General features: G+C 42.0%; 1 protein-coding gene across 3 annotated transcripts in view; it reads left to right on the forward strand.

Moving 5' to 3' along the window:
• The window catches only part of PIWIL4 (piwi like RNA-mediated gene silencing 4), a 379,756-nt gene that overhangs the window by 49,666 nt on the left and 317,462 nt on the right, over positions 1 to 12,628 (forward strand). For all 3 annotated transcript variants that reach the window (XM_029602363.1, XM_029602364.1, XM_029602365.1), the window contains exon 4: positions 8,115 to 8,240. In XM_029602363.1, the coding sequence (XP_029458223.1) occupies positions 8,115 to 8,240 (126 nt within the window). The remainder of the gene's footprint in view (positions 1 to 8,114; positions 8,241 to 12,628) is intronic.

Consider the following 12,628-nt stretch of genomic DNA (forward strand, 5'->3'; position numbering starts at 1 on the left):
ACACCAGCCCTTCACCCCCCATCAAATACAGTTCTTTCAGATTTCCACACCTCATATGCATGACTCTGCACTTTTTGCCATTGAATCTCAGCTGCCATATCTTTGACCACTCTTCCAGCTTCCTTAAATACCGTCTCATTCTCTCCACTCCTTCTGGCGTGTCCACTCTGTTGCAGATCTTTGTGTCATCCGCAAAAAGACAAACCTTACCTTCTGTCCCTTCTGCGATGTCGCTCACAAAGATATTGAACAGGACCGGTCCCAACACCGATCCTTGCGGCACTCCGCTTAACACTGCTCTCTCTTTTCAGAGTAAGTTCCATTTACCATCACACATTGTCTTCTGTCCGTCAACCAGCTGAATAAGTAATGGATGTTTTGGGTGTGTTGTGGGGTGGGAACAAGTTAGCCAGGAAACTTATATGGTTAACTCCAAATCAAGTTCTCTGTAAACTATTATGTTACCCCCTCCAAGTTACTGCACCCTGTTCTTTGTACAATGTTTCAAGTTCTATGTAAACCGATATGATGAACCCACAAATACCGGTATTAAAAAACTTTAAATAAATAAAATAAAAAAATAAATATTAGGAGTTAGCCAAATACGTTTTACAACTAACTCTAGCTGTGCCGTCAAGGAGGTTTAAGTTTATCCAGCACTGACTTCTAATAATTTAATCTTTATTGATTTTTAGTTTCATAACAAAGAAATTTATCAACGTTACATATATTTCACCCAGATTACAATAAAGACAAAATAGACATTCTCTATCCATTCACACAAAAATGAATAATACAAAGAAATTATACATGTATATCTGGGGACATGTACATTGAACCATCTATATTTTAAGAAATATGGGGAGATCAAGGGTGACTATAGCAGATTAAAATAAAGAAAAATTACAATACAAATATTATTTGCAAAATATCTGTGAGTTTTGCCAAAACAATTTACTTAATTCCAGCTACTTTAGGATTCTCTCTAGGATTGCACAAGGGAATCAAGATGTTTACGTAAATGCTCCGGGTCTGTAAAGATATACTTTACATCTCCACGGGTTATTAGGCATCGACAAGGAAACCGCAATATAAAACGTTCTCATCTCTCCACTGCTTCTTTCCTTAATTCTAGGAATTTTTTCCGCTTAATTTGTGTCGACCTTGCTATGTCGGGAAAAATACGTATTGGCTGACCAAAAAATTTCACATTTTGATATTTGAAATACAGTTTTAATACGTTATCTCTCTCTATCCTTGATGAAAATTGAACTATTAACGTTGCTCGTTGAGCAATATCCATTTCAAATGACTTTTCCAAAAAATTGGTAATGTCCAAAGTATCTTCTTCTTGTAATTCTTGATTTTCTCTCTGTTTAGAATCTCCACTTCCCCGAGCATGTAACATTTGGTAGTAAACAGTTACTATTACTGGGATATTTTCCAATGAGAATTTTAGAATATTCACAAAATAAATCTTCAACAATTCCAGAGGTGTCTGCAATTTTGTTTTGGGAAAATTCAAAAATCGCAAATTTGCTCTTTTAGATATATTTTCTTGAAATTCCAATTTATTCTGAGTCATTTTTTCCGATCTTATAAGATTTCCTTGTATTTTCTCTATTTCTTTCATTTTATCTTCCAACATTGTTACTTTTTGTACAGCCAAATCCACTTTTTCTTCCACTTTGGTAGTTTTATTCATAGCTTCTTTCACAGTTAGCGTCAGTGTATTTATAGATTTTTGCATTACAATCAAGATGTTTTTTATTTCCTCCAGCGAGGGAGCTAGGGCTGCAGTTGAATTAAGAAGAGAAAAATTGCTCATAGCAACTCCTACCTCCAAAAGTCCTTCGCCACTCGACTTGTGTTGTTCCGGGCCCTGCTGTTGGGCCTCCTTTTCAAGGTCCCTGGAGCCCGATTCCTTCGGGCTCTCCGAGGAGAGGTTTCCATCTTCTCTCGGGGTACCTTCCTCTATGTCGGTTGTTCTCCTTGGTGGGTCCTTGGTGGGTCCGGCACCGCTGGATATCCCGGGCTCAAAGATGTCTCAAAGGTTTGGGGGCTAGGCTGCTGCTCCAACCCAGCCCCAGCGACTCCAACATCCGGGTCTAAGTTTGGCGTTTGTGCGAAAGCAGCCTCGATCCGCATCTGTTTCAGGGAATCTGGAGTTGAGGTAATTTCACGCACCCGTGCCTTCCTCTTAGTATGGGGCATATTAAAGTTAAATTTCAACAAGAAACTTCAAATAAGGAAAAGTTTACTAAGAGTCAGGAAGAAAAATGTCTAACGGGTCAGGAGCTGCGATCTGCACACCCTCACAGTTCGGCGGCTATCTTGATCTCCCCCTAATACTTTTATATGTAAATAATACTTGGAGGGGTTTGGAGAGGGAGAGGGGGCCATAGTCTGGCAGGCTGCTTTTCATTAACATTGAAAGGTGGGCAGGGATTTGGGCTGCCAGACTGTGTACACCTTTTTAAAAATTTTTTAAAACCATTGCTTCTTAACCTGCTATATTCTTTTGAATATAGCTGATTGACTAAAGTTATCTGGCTACCTGTAGATGGACAATTTTAAACCTAACAGCGACATTCAAAGGAAGGCTGGTTAGGTTTAAATTTATCCAACTAAAAGTAACCAGATAAATTTATTTGGGATATTCAGCGAGATATTTATCTCGCTGAATATCCAGTATAATTTATCCGGCTAACTTTAGCTGGCTAAGTTATCCACTCAATGTCTTTTTGAAAATTGACCTCCAAGTCTTCTGAAGAAAGGCAAAATAAACAAATCAAAGGATAGCCTTCTGTGCAAGTCTGATATACGCAAGGACCTAATGTCAAAAAGATTCATTCTTTAGCTGACAAAAATCTTTAGAAACTAAGACTTGCATTTTTTTTTCTTTATTCCCCTTAGCTGATATTTTGTTTGCACGTACAGCCAAAAATATGATGGTAGATCAGGGTCGACTAAGGGGCTTAGCTGCTTGTCAAAAGGTATAAGATCTTTTCAGTGCTTGACAATCTGAATCAGTCTGCCTCAGGTAGCTAGTAACAGAAAATGGCTGTCATTTGACCTTTCTGACCTCTGTGAAATGAGTTGGTAGTTTCTATAGTGTTCTTAGTGCCTGAGTATCCACATGAAAAATTAGTTATCGTTGGCAATTTGAGTGCAATTGATAGGGGGAATAAAGAAACTTGTCCTTGCTGTCATTACTAGAAGTGGTCCTTCAGAACATGGTTACCTCATTTTGACTCTGTGGTGTACAGAAACGTGCCCTGCTTTTACCCCATGCGGCACCTGTTCTGTGACTTTATGTAAGACTTCAATTTCTAGTGTTATAAATAGATAATTTTATTTATTTTAATTAATTTATAAGGTCTGCAATGTCTAACAAGGTTTTCTCAAGCCTTCGAATGATGTTTTAATATGCTCATGTTAAAATGTCATGGTAATTTCTCAGTTATTTTAAATTTGCTTTTGGTTATGTATGTTTTGTTATTATGCATCCCAACCTATTCCTCACAAAAACCACTGTATTCTAGTGTACCGTAATGTGTGTCCACAAATACAAATGACTGGTACAACCAGTAAATCTAGAACTAATACCAAAATCTTTCGCCAGATATATATGTGGGCCCCTTACTCCAAGGGTCTGTATAATATCACAGACGCTGTTTCGGTCCAGGGTCATAGAAACATAGAAATGACGGCAGAAGAAGACCAAACGGCCCATCCAGTCTGCCCAGCAAGCCACGCAGTTCATCCATTTATTTATTTATTTTTCCCACCCTTTTTCTCCCTCCACCCTTTTTTTTCCCCACCCTTTTTCTCCCTCCCACCCATCACTATTGGCTTCCAGCACCCTCCGGCCCCAACTCCCTTCCACCCCTCCACCATGCAGAGAGCTTCCAGCACCCTCCGGCCCCAACTCCCTTCCACCCATCCACCATGCAGAGAGCAGCACTGTATCCGCATCCCAGTGAACATCCAGCTCAAACAGGGGTAGCAACCGCCGCAACAAGCAGGCCACACCCCTGCCCCATACTCCTACCCACCCCTGCTTTGTTTGTTTGTTTCTTGTTTTAGTTTTATTTGGAGATGGCAGCCCTCTGTGAAGGCGGAACACCAACTACTGGCCACTGGCATCCCGCTCCGTGAATGCCTCTGTGGCTACTGCCGCTCCGTGCAGTGTTTTGCTGCCTGAAGGTGGAACACAAACTACAGGCCACTGGCATCCCGCTCCGTGAACGCCTCTGTGGCTACTGCCGCTCCGTGCAGTGTTTTGCTGCCTCCTCTTTATTTACGCCCACTAGACTTGATGGATCCACAGTGTTTATCCCACGCCCCTTTGAAGTCCTTCACAGTTTTAGACTTCACCACTTCCTCCGGAAGGTCATTCCAGGCATCCACCACCCTTTCCGTGAAGAAATACTTCCTGACATTGGTTCTTAGTCTTCCTCCCCGGAGCCTCAGCTCGTGACCTCTGGTTCTGCTGATTTTTTTCCTACGGAAAAGGTTTGTCGTTGTCTTTGGATCATTAAAGTTTTTTAAGTATCTGAAAGTCTGAATCATATCACCCCTGCTTCTCCTTTCCTCCAGGGTGTACATATTCAGATTCTTCAATCTCTCCTCGTACGTCATCCAATGAAGGTCCTCCACCTTCCTGGTCGCCCTTCTCTGTACCGCTTCCATCTTGTCTTTGTCTCTTTGTAGATATGGTCTCCAGAACTGAACACAGTACTCCAGGTGAGGCCTCACCAAGGACCTGTACAAGGGAATAATCACTTCCCTTTTCTTACTCTATATTCCTCTCTCTATGCAGCCCAGCATTCTTCTGGCTTTTGCTATCGCCTTGTCGCATTGTTTCGCAGACTTCATATCATTAGACACTATCACCCCAAGGTTCCTCTCCTGCTCCGTGCACATCAGCCTTCCCCCCCCCATCGAATACAGTTCATTCGGATTTCCACTCCCCATATGCATGACTTTACACTTCTTGGCATTGAATCTCAGCTGCCATATCTTCGACCACTCTTCCAGTTTCCTTAGATCCCGTCTCATTCTCTCCACTCCTTCCGGCGTGTCCACTCTGTTGCAGACCTTAGTGTCATCCGCAAAAAGACAAACCTTACCTTCTATCCCGTCCGCAATGTCGCTCACAAAGATATTGAACAGGACCGGTCCCAACACCGATCCTTGCGGTACACCACTTAAAACCGCTCTCTCTTCAGAGAAGGTTCCATTTACCATCACACATTGTCTTCTGTCCGTCAACCAATTTGCAATCCAGGTCACCACCTCGGCACTCACTCCTAAGCTTCTCGTTTTATTCACCAGTCTCCTGTGCGGAACCGTATCAAAAGCTTTGCTGAAATCCAAGTTTATGACATCGAGTGCTCTTCCTTGATCCAATTCCTTGGTTACCCAGTCAAAAAAGTCAATCAGATTTGTCTGACAGGATCTTCCCCTGGTGAATCCATGTTGCCTCTGGTCCATCAATTCTCCGGACTGTAGATAGTTCACTATTCTCTCTTTCAGCAGTGACTCCATTACTTTTCCCACCACCGAAGTGAGGCTAACCGGTCTGTAGTTGCCAGCCTCCTCCCTGTTCCCACTCTTGTGAAGCGGGACCACCACCGCTCTTCTCCAATCACTCGGCACCACTCCCGTTTCTAGGGATCTATTGAACAGGTCACACAGCGGACCCGCCAGAACATCTCTGAGCTCCCTCAATATCCTTGGATGAATCCCATCAGGCCCCATGGCTTTGTCCACTTTCAGGTTCTTTAGCTCTTCCCACACATTTTCTACTGTAAAAGGATTTTCATCTATTCCACTTCTCTCTAGTTTCTTGTTGTGTAGAGATGGTCCTTCTCCAGGTCTTCTTTAGTGAACACAGAGGTGAAGTATTCGTTTAATATTTCTGCCATTTCTTCGTCTCTCTCCACACATTGATCATTACCACCTTTCAATTTCACTATACCACTTTGGACCTTTCTCTTTTCGCTGATGTATCTGAAAAATGTTTTGTCAACATTTTTTATCTCCCTGGCAATCCTCTCTTCTGCTTGACTTTTTGCCAACTTGATTAATTTCTTTGTCTCCCTCAGTTGATACAAATATTCTTCTTTGTGCTCCTCCCTTTGGGATCTTTTATATTTCTTGAATGCTGTTCTTTTAGCTTTAATTTTGTCAGCCACCTCCTTTGAGAACCAGATAGGTTTCAATTTTCTTTTGCTTTTCTTTACATTTCTAACATATAGAGCAGTTGCCTTGGTGATTGCTCCTTTTAGATTGGTCCACTGCTGATCCACATCTCTCTCGTTCTCCCATCCTTTAAGTTCTTCCTCCAGGTACTTCCCCATTTCCTCAAAGTCTGTGTTTTTGAACTGTAAAACTCGGGTCTTTGTGGTTCTTTTCCCTATTCTTTTAGTGATATTAAACCATACCGTTTGATGATCACTGGTGCTGAGGTGGGCACCCAAGTGGACATCAGAGACCTTATCTGCATTAGTGAGCACTAAGTCGAGTATTGCTCCTTCTCTCGTGGGTTCCAACACCATTTGTTTGAACAAAGATACTTGTATGGCATCCACTATCGCTCTACTATTTTTAGTTTCTGCAGATGGGATTTTCCAGTCTACATCTGGCATATTAAAGTCACCCACAATCACCACTTCTCCCTTCTTACCTATCTTATGGATGTCTTCAACCAGATCTCTGTCCAGCTCTTCCTTTTGGTTTGGAGGCCTGTAAACCACTCCAATATAAATGGACGCTCCGTCATCTTTTTTTAGGTCGACCCATAGAGCTTCTTCCTTACCCCAACTTCCTTGCAGCTCAGATGCTTGGATGTTGTTTCTGACATAGAGCCACACCTCCCCCTTTTCTATCCTCTCTGTCCTTCCTTAACAAGTTGTAGCCTGGTATTGTTGTATCCCATTCATGAGAATCTGTGAACCATGTTTCTGTGATAGCAACAATGTCCAATTCTGCCTCAGTCATTAGGGCCTGCAGATCTGGGATTTTATTTCCCAAACTATGAGCATTTGTGGTCATAGCCTTCCAGGTACTCTCTTTAAGGTTATTGCTTTTCCTGGACTCCTTATGAGACTTTAGTTGAGATTTGTTATTCACTTCACTCTTTCTTTTTGCAGTTGTGCCACTGTTGACAGAGTTATCCATCTCAATTAGATTTTTCTTTTGGTTATGAATCTTGACTGGGTCACCTTTGCTTTAATTTATAACATCATTTTTTTGTTTTTTATAGTTTCTATAATAAAATCTCTAAAGTCTCAATGTACTCTTATTAATTCTCACTTCTTCTCGCTTTTCTCAAAACATTCACACTGTCCACAAATATAAAGAGGAGCTCTAATACTCATCTATTCATATGTTAGTTGGTCACCCGACTTGATCATGTTTCGGACAAAAAGTCCTGCTTCAGGGGTTACCCTTCGATATTCCCGTTATATGAGAATCGTCCCGTATTCACTAATAAAACTCGAGCCTTCTTGTCTTCTGTTTTAATAAATGCGAGAATTGACTGGGGCAAAACGAGCCTTTTTGTCTTCCATGTTGACTGATGCAACTTGAGCCTTCTTATCTTCCTGGCTTTCGTATCCGTCCTTAATTCACGTCAGCCCCATTGAGCTGCGTGTGCTCAAGACCCTTGGAGTAAGGGGCCCACATATATATCTGGCGAAAGATTTTGATATTAGTTCTAGATTTACTGGTTGTACCAGTCATTTGTGTTTGTTATTATGCATGTCAAGCACTTGAGAAGGTTAAATGTAATCTGCACTGAAAAACTTGTTGGATATTTGGTACTAAATTTAGTGTCAAAATCTTTAAAAAAAAAAAAAAAATTACAACTAATTAATAAATCTGAGAATGTCCAGCAGTGTGTTTGAATGCAGTGAAGGTTGTTTCATACACTCGTGATCCTGTGATTTACACTGCAACTAATAATGTGTCTTACCTATACAGTTTACTACCCAACATTTCATGTGCTTTTGTGACCTTTCTCCTTACCAAATACATTAAGAAAATATTGCAATGTTACTTTGGGAGGCTCTGTGTTTGATTTTATCTGTTTATTTCTCACCAAGGAACTCTGTCTGGTGGCATGGGCGAGTACATAATTGCTGAGAGAGGAGGAAAGATGGGACGCAACTTTTATGATTTGGGGATCAGTACCAGAATGAACATGGCACACGTGAAGGAAAGCAAATCAGGTAAAGTTGACTAGTGTCTTTTACTTTTGTTGCACATAATGTTGCCTGAGTGTTCAGAGTTTCTAGATATGAAAGCAATGTATGAAGACTTGCTGCTCTTTTGAATGAAAACTGCAGATTTAAAGACAAATTTTAAATGTTACACCTGCAAAAATTAGCATGTGCATGCGGAAGTAGTCGCTGTGCGCATATTCTATATTTTATAATAAAAAGCCCAAAATACAAGTAAGCACATATATTCAATTTTGCACGTGAATATACATGTGTAAAAAAAAGGGCAGTCTAGGGGTGTTCTGGGACAGAGCCAGCAGGTGTGCATTAAGTTGCTATTTTAAAAGACATATATGCACATACCTTTTCCAACTTACTTGTCTATTTTCACACCTGCTAATTATATGTTGTAAGTGATAATAAATGTATTTATTGTGTAGTACTTACTGGGGAGCAAGTCTAGGTAAACCTTTGGGAGTTCAAGCTGAAGAAATAGGAGGGTCTCGGTGGCTTGAAGAAGGACTGGGCAAATTAATGGAGTAATTCCAAGAATGCAGACAGATGGACTCAGGACCAGTGGATTCAGGACCAGTAGGTTATGCTCCCCTGCCAGAAAATGGAGACGGAGCAAGCTGACATCATAGTATATATACTTCTGCAGGGACCCAGCCTGCCAGTATTTTTCGTCTTCAGCAGATAGTGGACGTGCATCTCCCTATGGGGATTGCTTCGGGTTATTTGAAAGGAGAAATTTGAATTAAGAAAAAGAAAATCCCACTCTCCTGCAGTGATACCAAAAGATCCCTCCCCCAGTTGAGAATTCCTGAGGTGATTTCTGCGGTCTCTCAGAGGTGTGCCTTGGCCTGGTAGTTGGGTCTCCTGGCATGGACTTAGCTGCTAATTCAGCTGAAAGGCAACAGGTGCAGGAGGCCGAGCGCGGCAGTGACGGCAGATGCCCTCTCCCCCTGCAGCCAGAGACTGTCTCTGAATTCAGCTGGTAAGTGCTGAGCTCAGGTAAGGTTAAAAAAAAAAAAGAGAAAATGTACCTTCCGAAACAGTCACTTAAAAATAACTAGAGTGGGACTTAGTGTTATTGTAGAAAAGTGTTGGGAACAATCAATACACATACAATAACCCAGAGCTTTTCACACGATGTGAATATTTAGCGACGCTGCACCACCAAAAATATTTAGGCAATGACCTTCATAATAGGCTTCCTCGTTAGGGCTTTCGCCTATTCAACTCGGCCTTATGCATAATCATAGGTCATGATGTTGAAGTTATTTTTTTCAAGAAAGTTTTCTTCTGCAAATTAAAAGTAATAAAGTCAATGACTATTTCAAACTCTGACTGGCATTATTCCATATATGTAATCCATCATTTAAATGGTTAGACTTATCTTGAATTGTTGCCCTTTTTCAGTCCAAAACCATGATAGTGTTCACAGTGCTGACGGGTCATGACCTATGATTATGCATAAGGCCGAGTTGAATAGGCGAAAGCCCTAACGAGGAAGCCTATTATGAAGGTCATTGCCTAAATATTTTTGGTGGTGCAGCGTCGTTAAATATTCACAGCCTTCCGAAACAGTGACAGACGGAGATGGTTTTAGGACTTCCTCCGGTCTCCGTGCTCGGCACACAGTCTCAACGTTCGTTCCTGCTTCCGTTGGGGTTGGGGAACTGGGCAGCCTGACGGGTTGAGCAGCTCCAGTGGGCTAGGCCCCACAGTTAGGCTTTTGGATTGCACGCTGCTTGGTAGGCCGTGGTGGTGTTTTTGCATGCTCCTGTGTGTGTTTTGCTGCCCTCTACAGGCTGTCGGTATGCGCAGTGCGTTGGCTCTGCACACGTGTTGTGTGCTGTGTTTTGGGCGCGCCTTTTGCGCGCACACGTTTTGAACTGATTTAAATGCTTTCACTTAGCACACAAATTGTGCATGTGCCTTGCCGCGCCTACTTCTTCAGCACATAATTTTTGTGCACATAAATTTTTGAGCGCGAGCCAATCAGATGCATATTTACTGCTGCGATGGCACCGGTAATCAAGAAGCCTAAACGCATTTCTCTTTGTGTTGCCTGTCATATTAGGTCTTCTTAACTTGACCTGTCTTCTAACATGTGTCATCACTCTTCTGATGCTCAAAGGGAGTTGTCTTCCTCGGATTTTGCTAAGCCTCGCTCCTCCCATTTTGATGATGGGATGGCTTTGGCTGGAGAGACGCCAGACTTTGGTTTTCCCTTGACTGGCTCCTCTGCAGGAGAGGGCAGTTCTGTGAGCCCCACTCCAGCTCCTCCTGGGCATAGTCTGAATCCGTCTGATTTTTCTTGGGTGAATTTTGTAAAGGCTTACAAGCTTTTCTTCAGGCGCAGTCCTCTGTTTCACCCAATCCTGTCAAGTCGGATCCTCAGCCAGTAGCTCGTCCTCCTTCCAGTCCTATGCTAAAGCGCTGGAGGTTGCCTCGGCTCCCTGCAGGTATTCTCGACAGGAACCCGGAAGGCACTGATGACAAGGTAGATCCTGATTTCCTGGAAGATGGGGAAATTCCTCCGGGACTGGAACCCTATTGAACCATGTTGCATTTTTTTTTTCATAGAGATGAACTGCTGGCCCTGATTTCCCAGTCTTTGAAATGGCTTGGTGTTCCTGGTATGGATGCCATGTCAGAGCCGAAGAAGAATCCCATTTTGGTTTCCTTGCAAAAAGCCTCTTGTATTTTCGCGGTGATGGACACCATTCAGGAACTGATTGATCTTGAATGGGACACCCCAGAGGCAAATTTTAAAGGGGTCAGACGTTGGAAGGCCTGTACCTATCCCGCTGTGAGTGTTTGCGTTTTCCCAAAGTGGATGCACTGGGTTAGGAGGATTGAGGCTATTCTTAAGCAAGCCTTTGAGGCAGTGGCGATGAATTTACAGATCGCTTCCTGTTACACCCTAGTGGCATGATCTTGTCTGCTTCTCTCTCAGGAGATTTATGATTCTGGAGGGAATTCCAGAGTGGTTATGGAGCCCTCTGCTGCCTTTTTAGCAGACCAGGCTATGATTTTCTCCGTACCTCAGCCAGAGGAGTGACTTCGGTGATAGCGGCCAGTTGTCAGCTCTGGTTGTGAAATTGGTCAGCTGATGAAGCCTCCAAAGTTAATCTTACAAAGATGCCCTTTAAAGGTTTGCTCTTTGGGAGCGAGTTGGAGAAACTGGCCAGTAAGTGGGGCAAATCTCCGGTTCCTCGGTTGCCAGAGGATAAGAATCAATTGCAGCACCCCTTTGCATGAGGGGTCATCACTGGGATTCCAAGCAGTTTCGTCCCTATAGAGGGTCAACCTGAGTCCATCTATCTACATGCTAGGAAATGGAGAAATTACTTACCTGTTAATTTTGTTTTCTTTAGCATAGACATATGGACTCTTATACACGTGCGTGCATGTTTCAAAGTTATCCTCTTTGTATTTCCTGCATAAGAGTTCATTGCTCTAATTACTGGGCCATCAGGTGGTCTTCATCCATTTGAAATTCTTCTGTTCTTGCTTCTCAACATGGTTTCCTGCAGATGCTGAGACCTTTTACTGCACAAAACAGGACTTATCCACCGATGTATTAGTTCTTATCTTCTAAGATAATATAGGACCTTCTTTCGATCCATTTGCAAATGCTTGATCTTCATGAAATCCTAATCCACTGAGGCAATCACAGACCGCAGTATTTGAAATTAAAGCAATCCTTCAATGAAAAATTATAACTGAAACAAACTACAGTTCTCTGCATGGTTCTTTCAGGAGCTACTTGCAACAGATTGTAGGCGGGCACTGACTTCTGGGGAAACCTCTGCCAAGAAATAATGGTTCTGTGCAGATTTTTTTTCTTTATTACTACATATTTTATATTTCCAAATAACACAGGTTGATTTTCAAAGCAATTTCTGAGGGTAAAGTGTTTTACCTATGTAAATTGGTTGTCCGAAAATTGCCTATGCTCAGTGTGGCTATAAAAAGAAATGCATACTTTTAATGATATTGGGAAGAGGTGTTCTTACTGATGTTTAGATTGGGGGAGGAAAAGTATGCACGTAGATTGCATTTTCATATTTACGCGTGTACTTTTCCAGTAAAATTCTACACAAAAAAGCAGGTACAAGTAAGCATTCATTCTTTGTAATCACGGCAATTTATAAAGGGAGAGTGTGCATGTATTTTGGTTTTGAGAATTGATGCAAAACCCATTGGTAGAAAGTACATGTGGTTTTTGTCTCAACTTGGATGGTTTCAAAATTGCTCCCAGTATAATCTTTGACTTTGAGTAATAATTTAAACTACAATATAGAAAATGTAGCTCATAGATATAGATGATACACCAAACCACCCACTGCACTCACGATTGCAAATTGTGCCAGCCTCAAGGAAAT

The sequence above is a fragment of the Rhinatrema bivittatum genome, chromosome 5 (assembly GCF_901001135.1).
Source record: "Rhinatrema bivittatum chromosome 5, aRhiBiv1.1, whole genome shotgun sequence".
Classification (NCBI taxonomy): Eukaryota; Metazoa; Chordata; class Amphibia; order Gymnophiona; family Rhinatrematidae; genus Rhinatrema; species Rhinatrema bivittatum.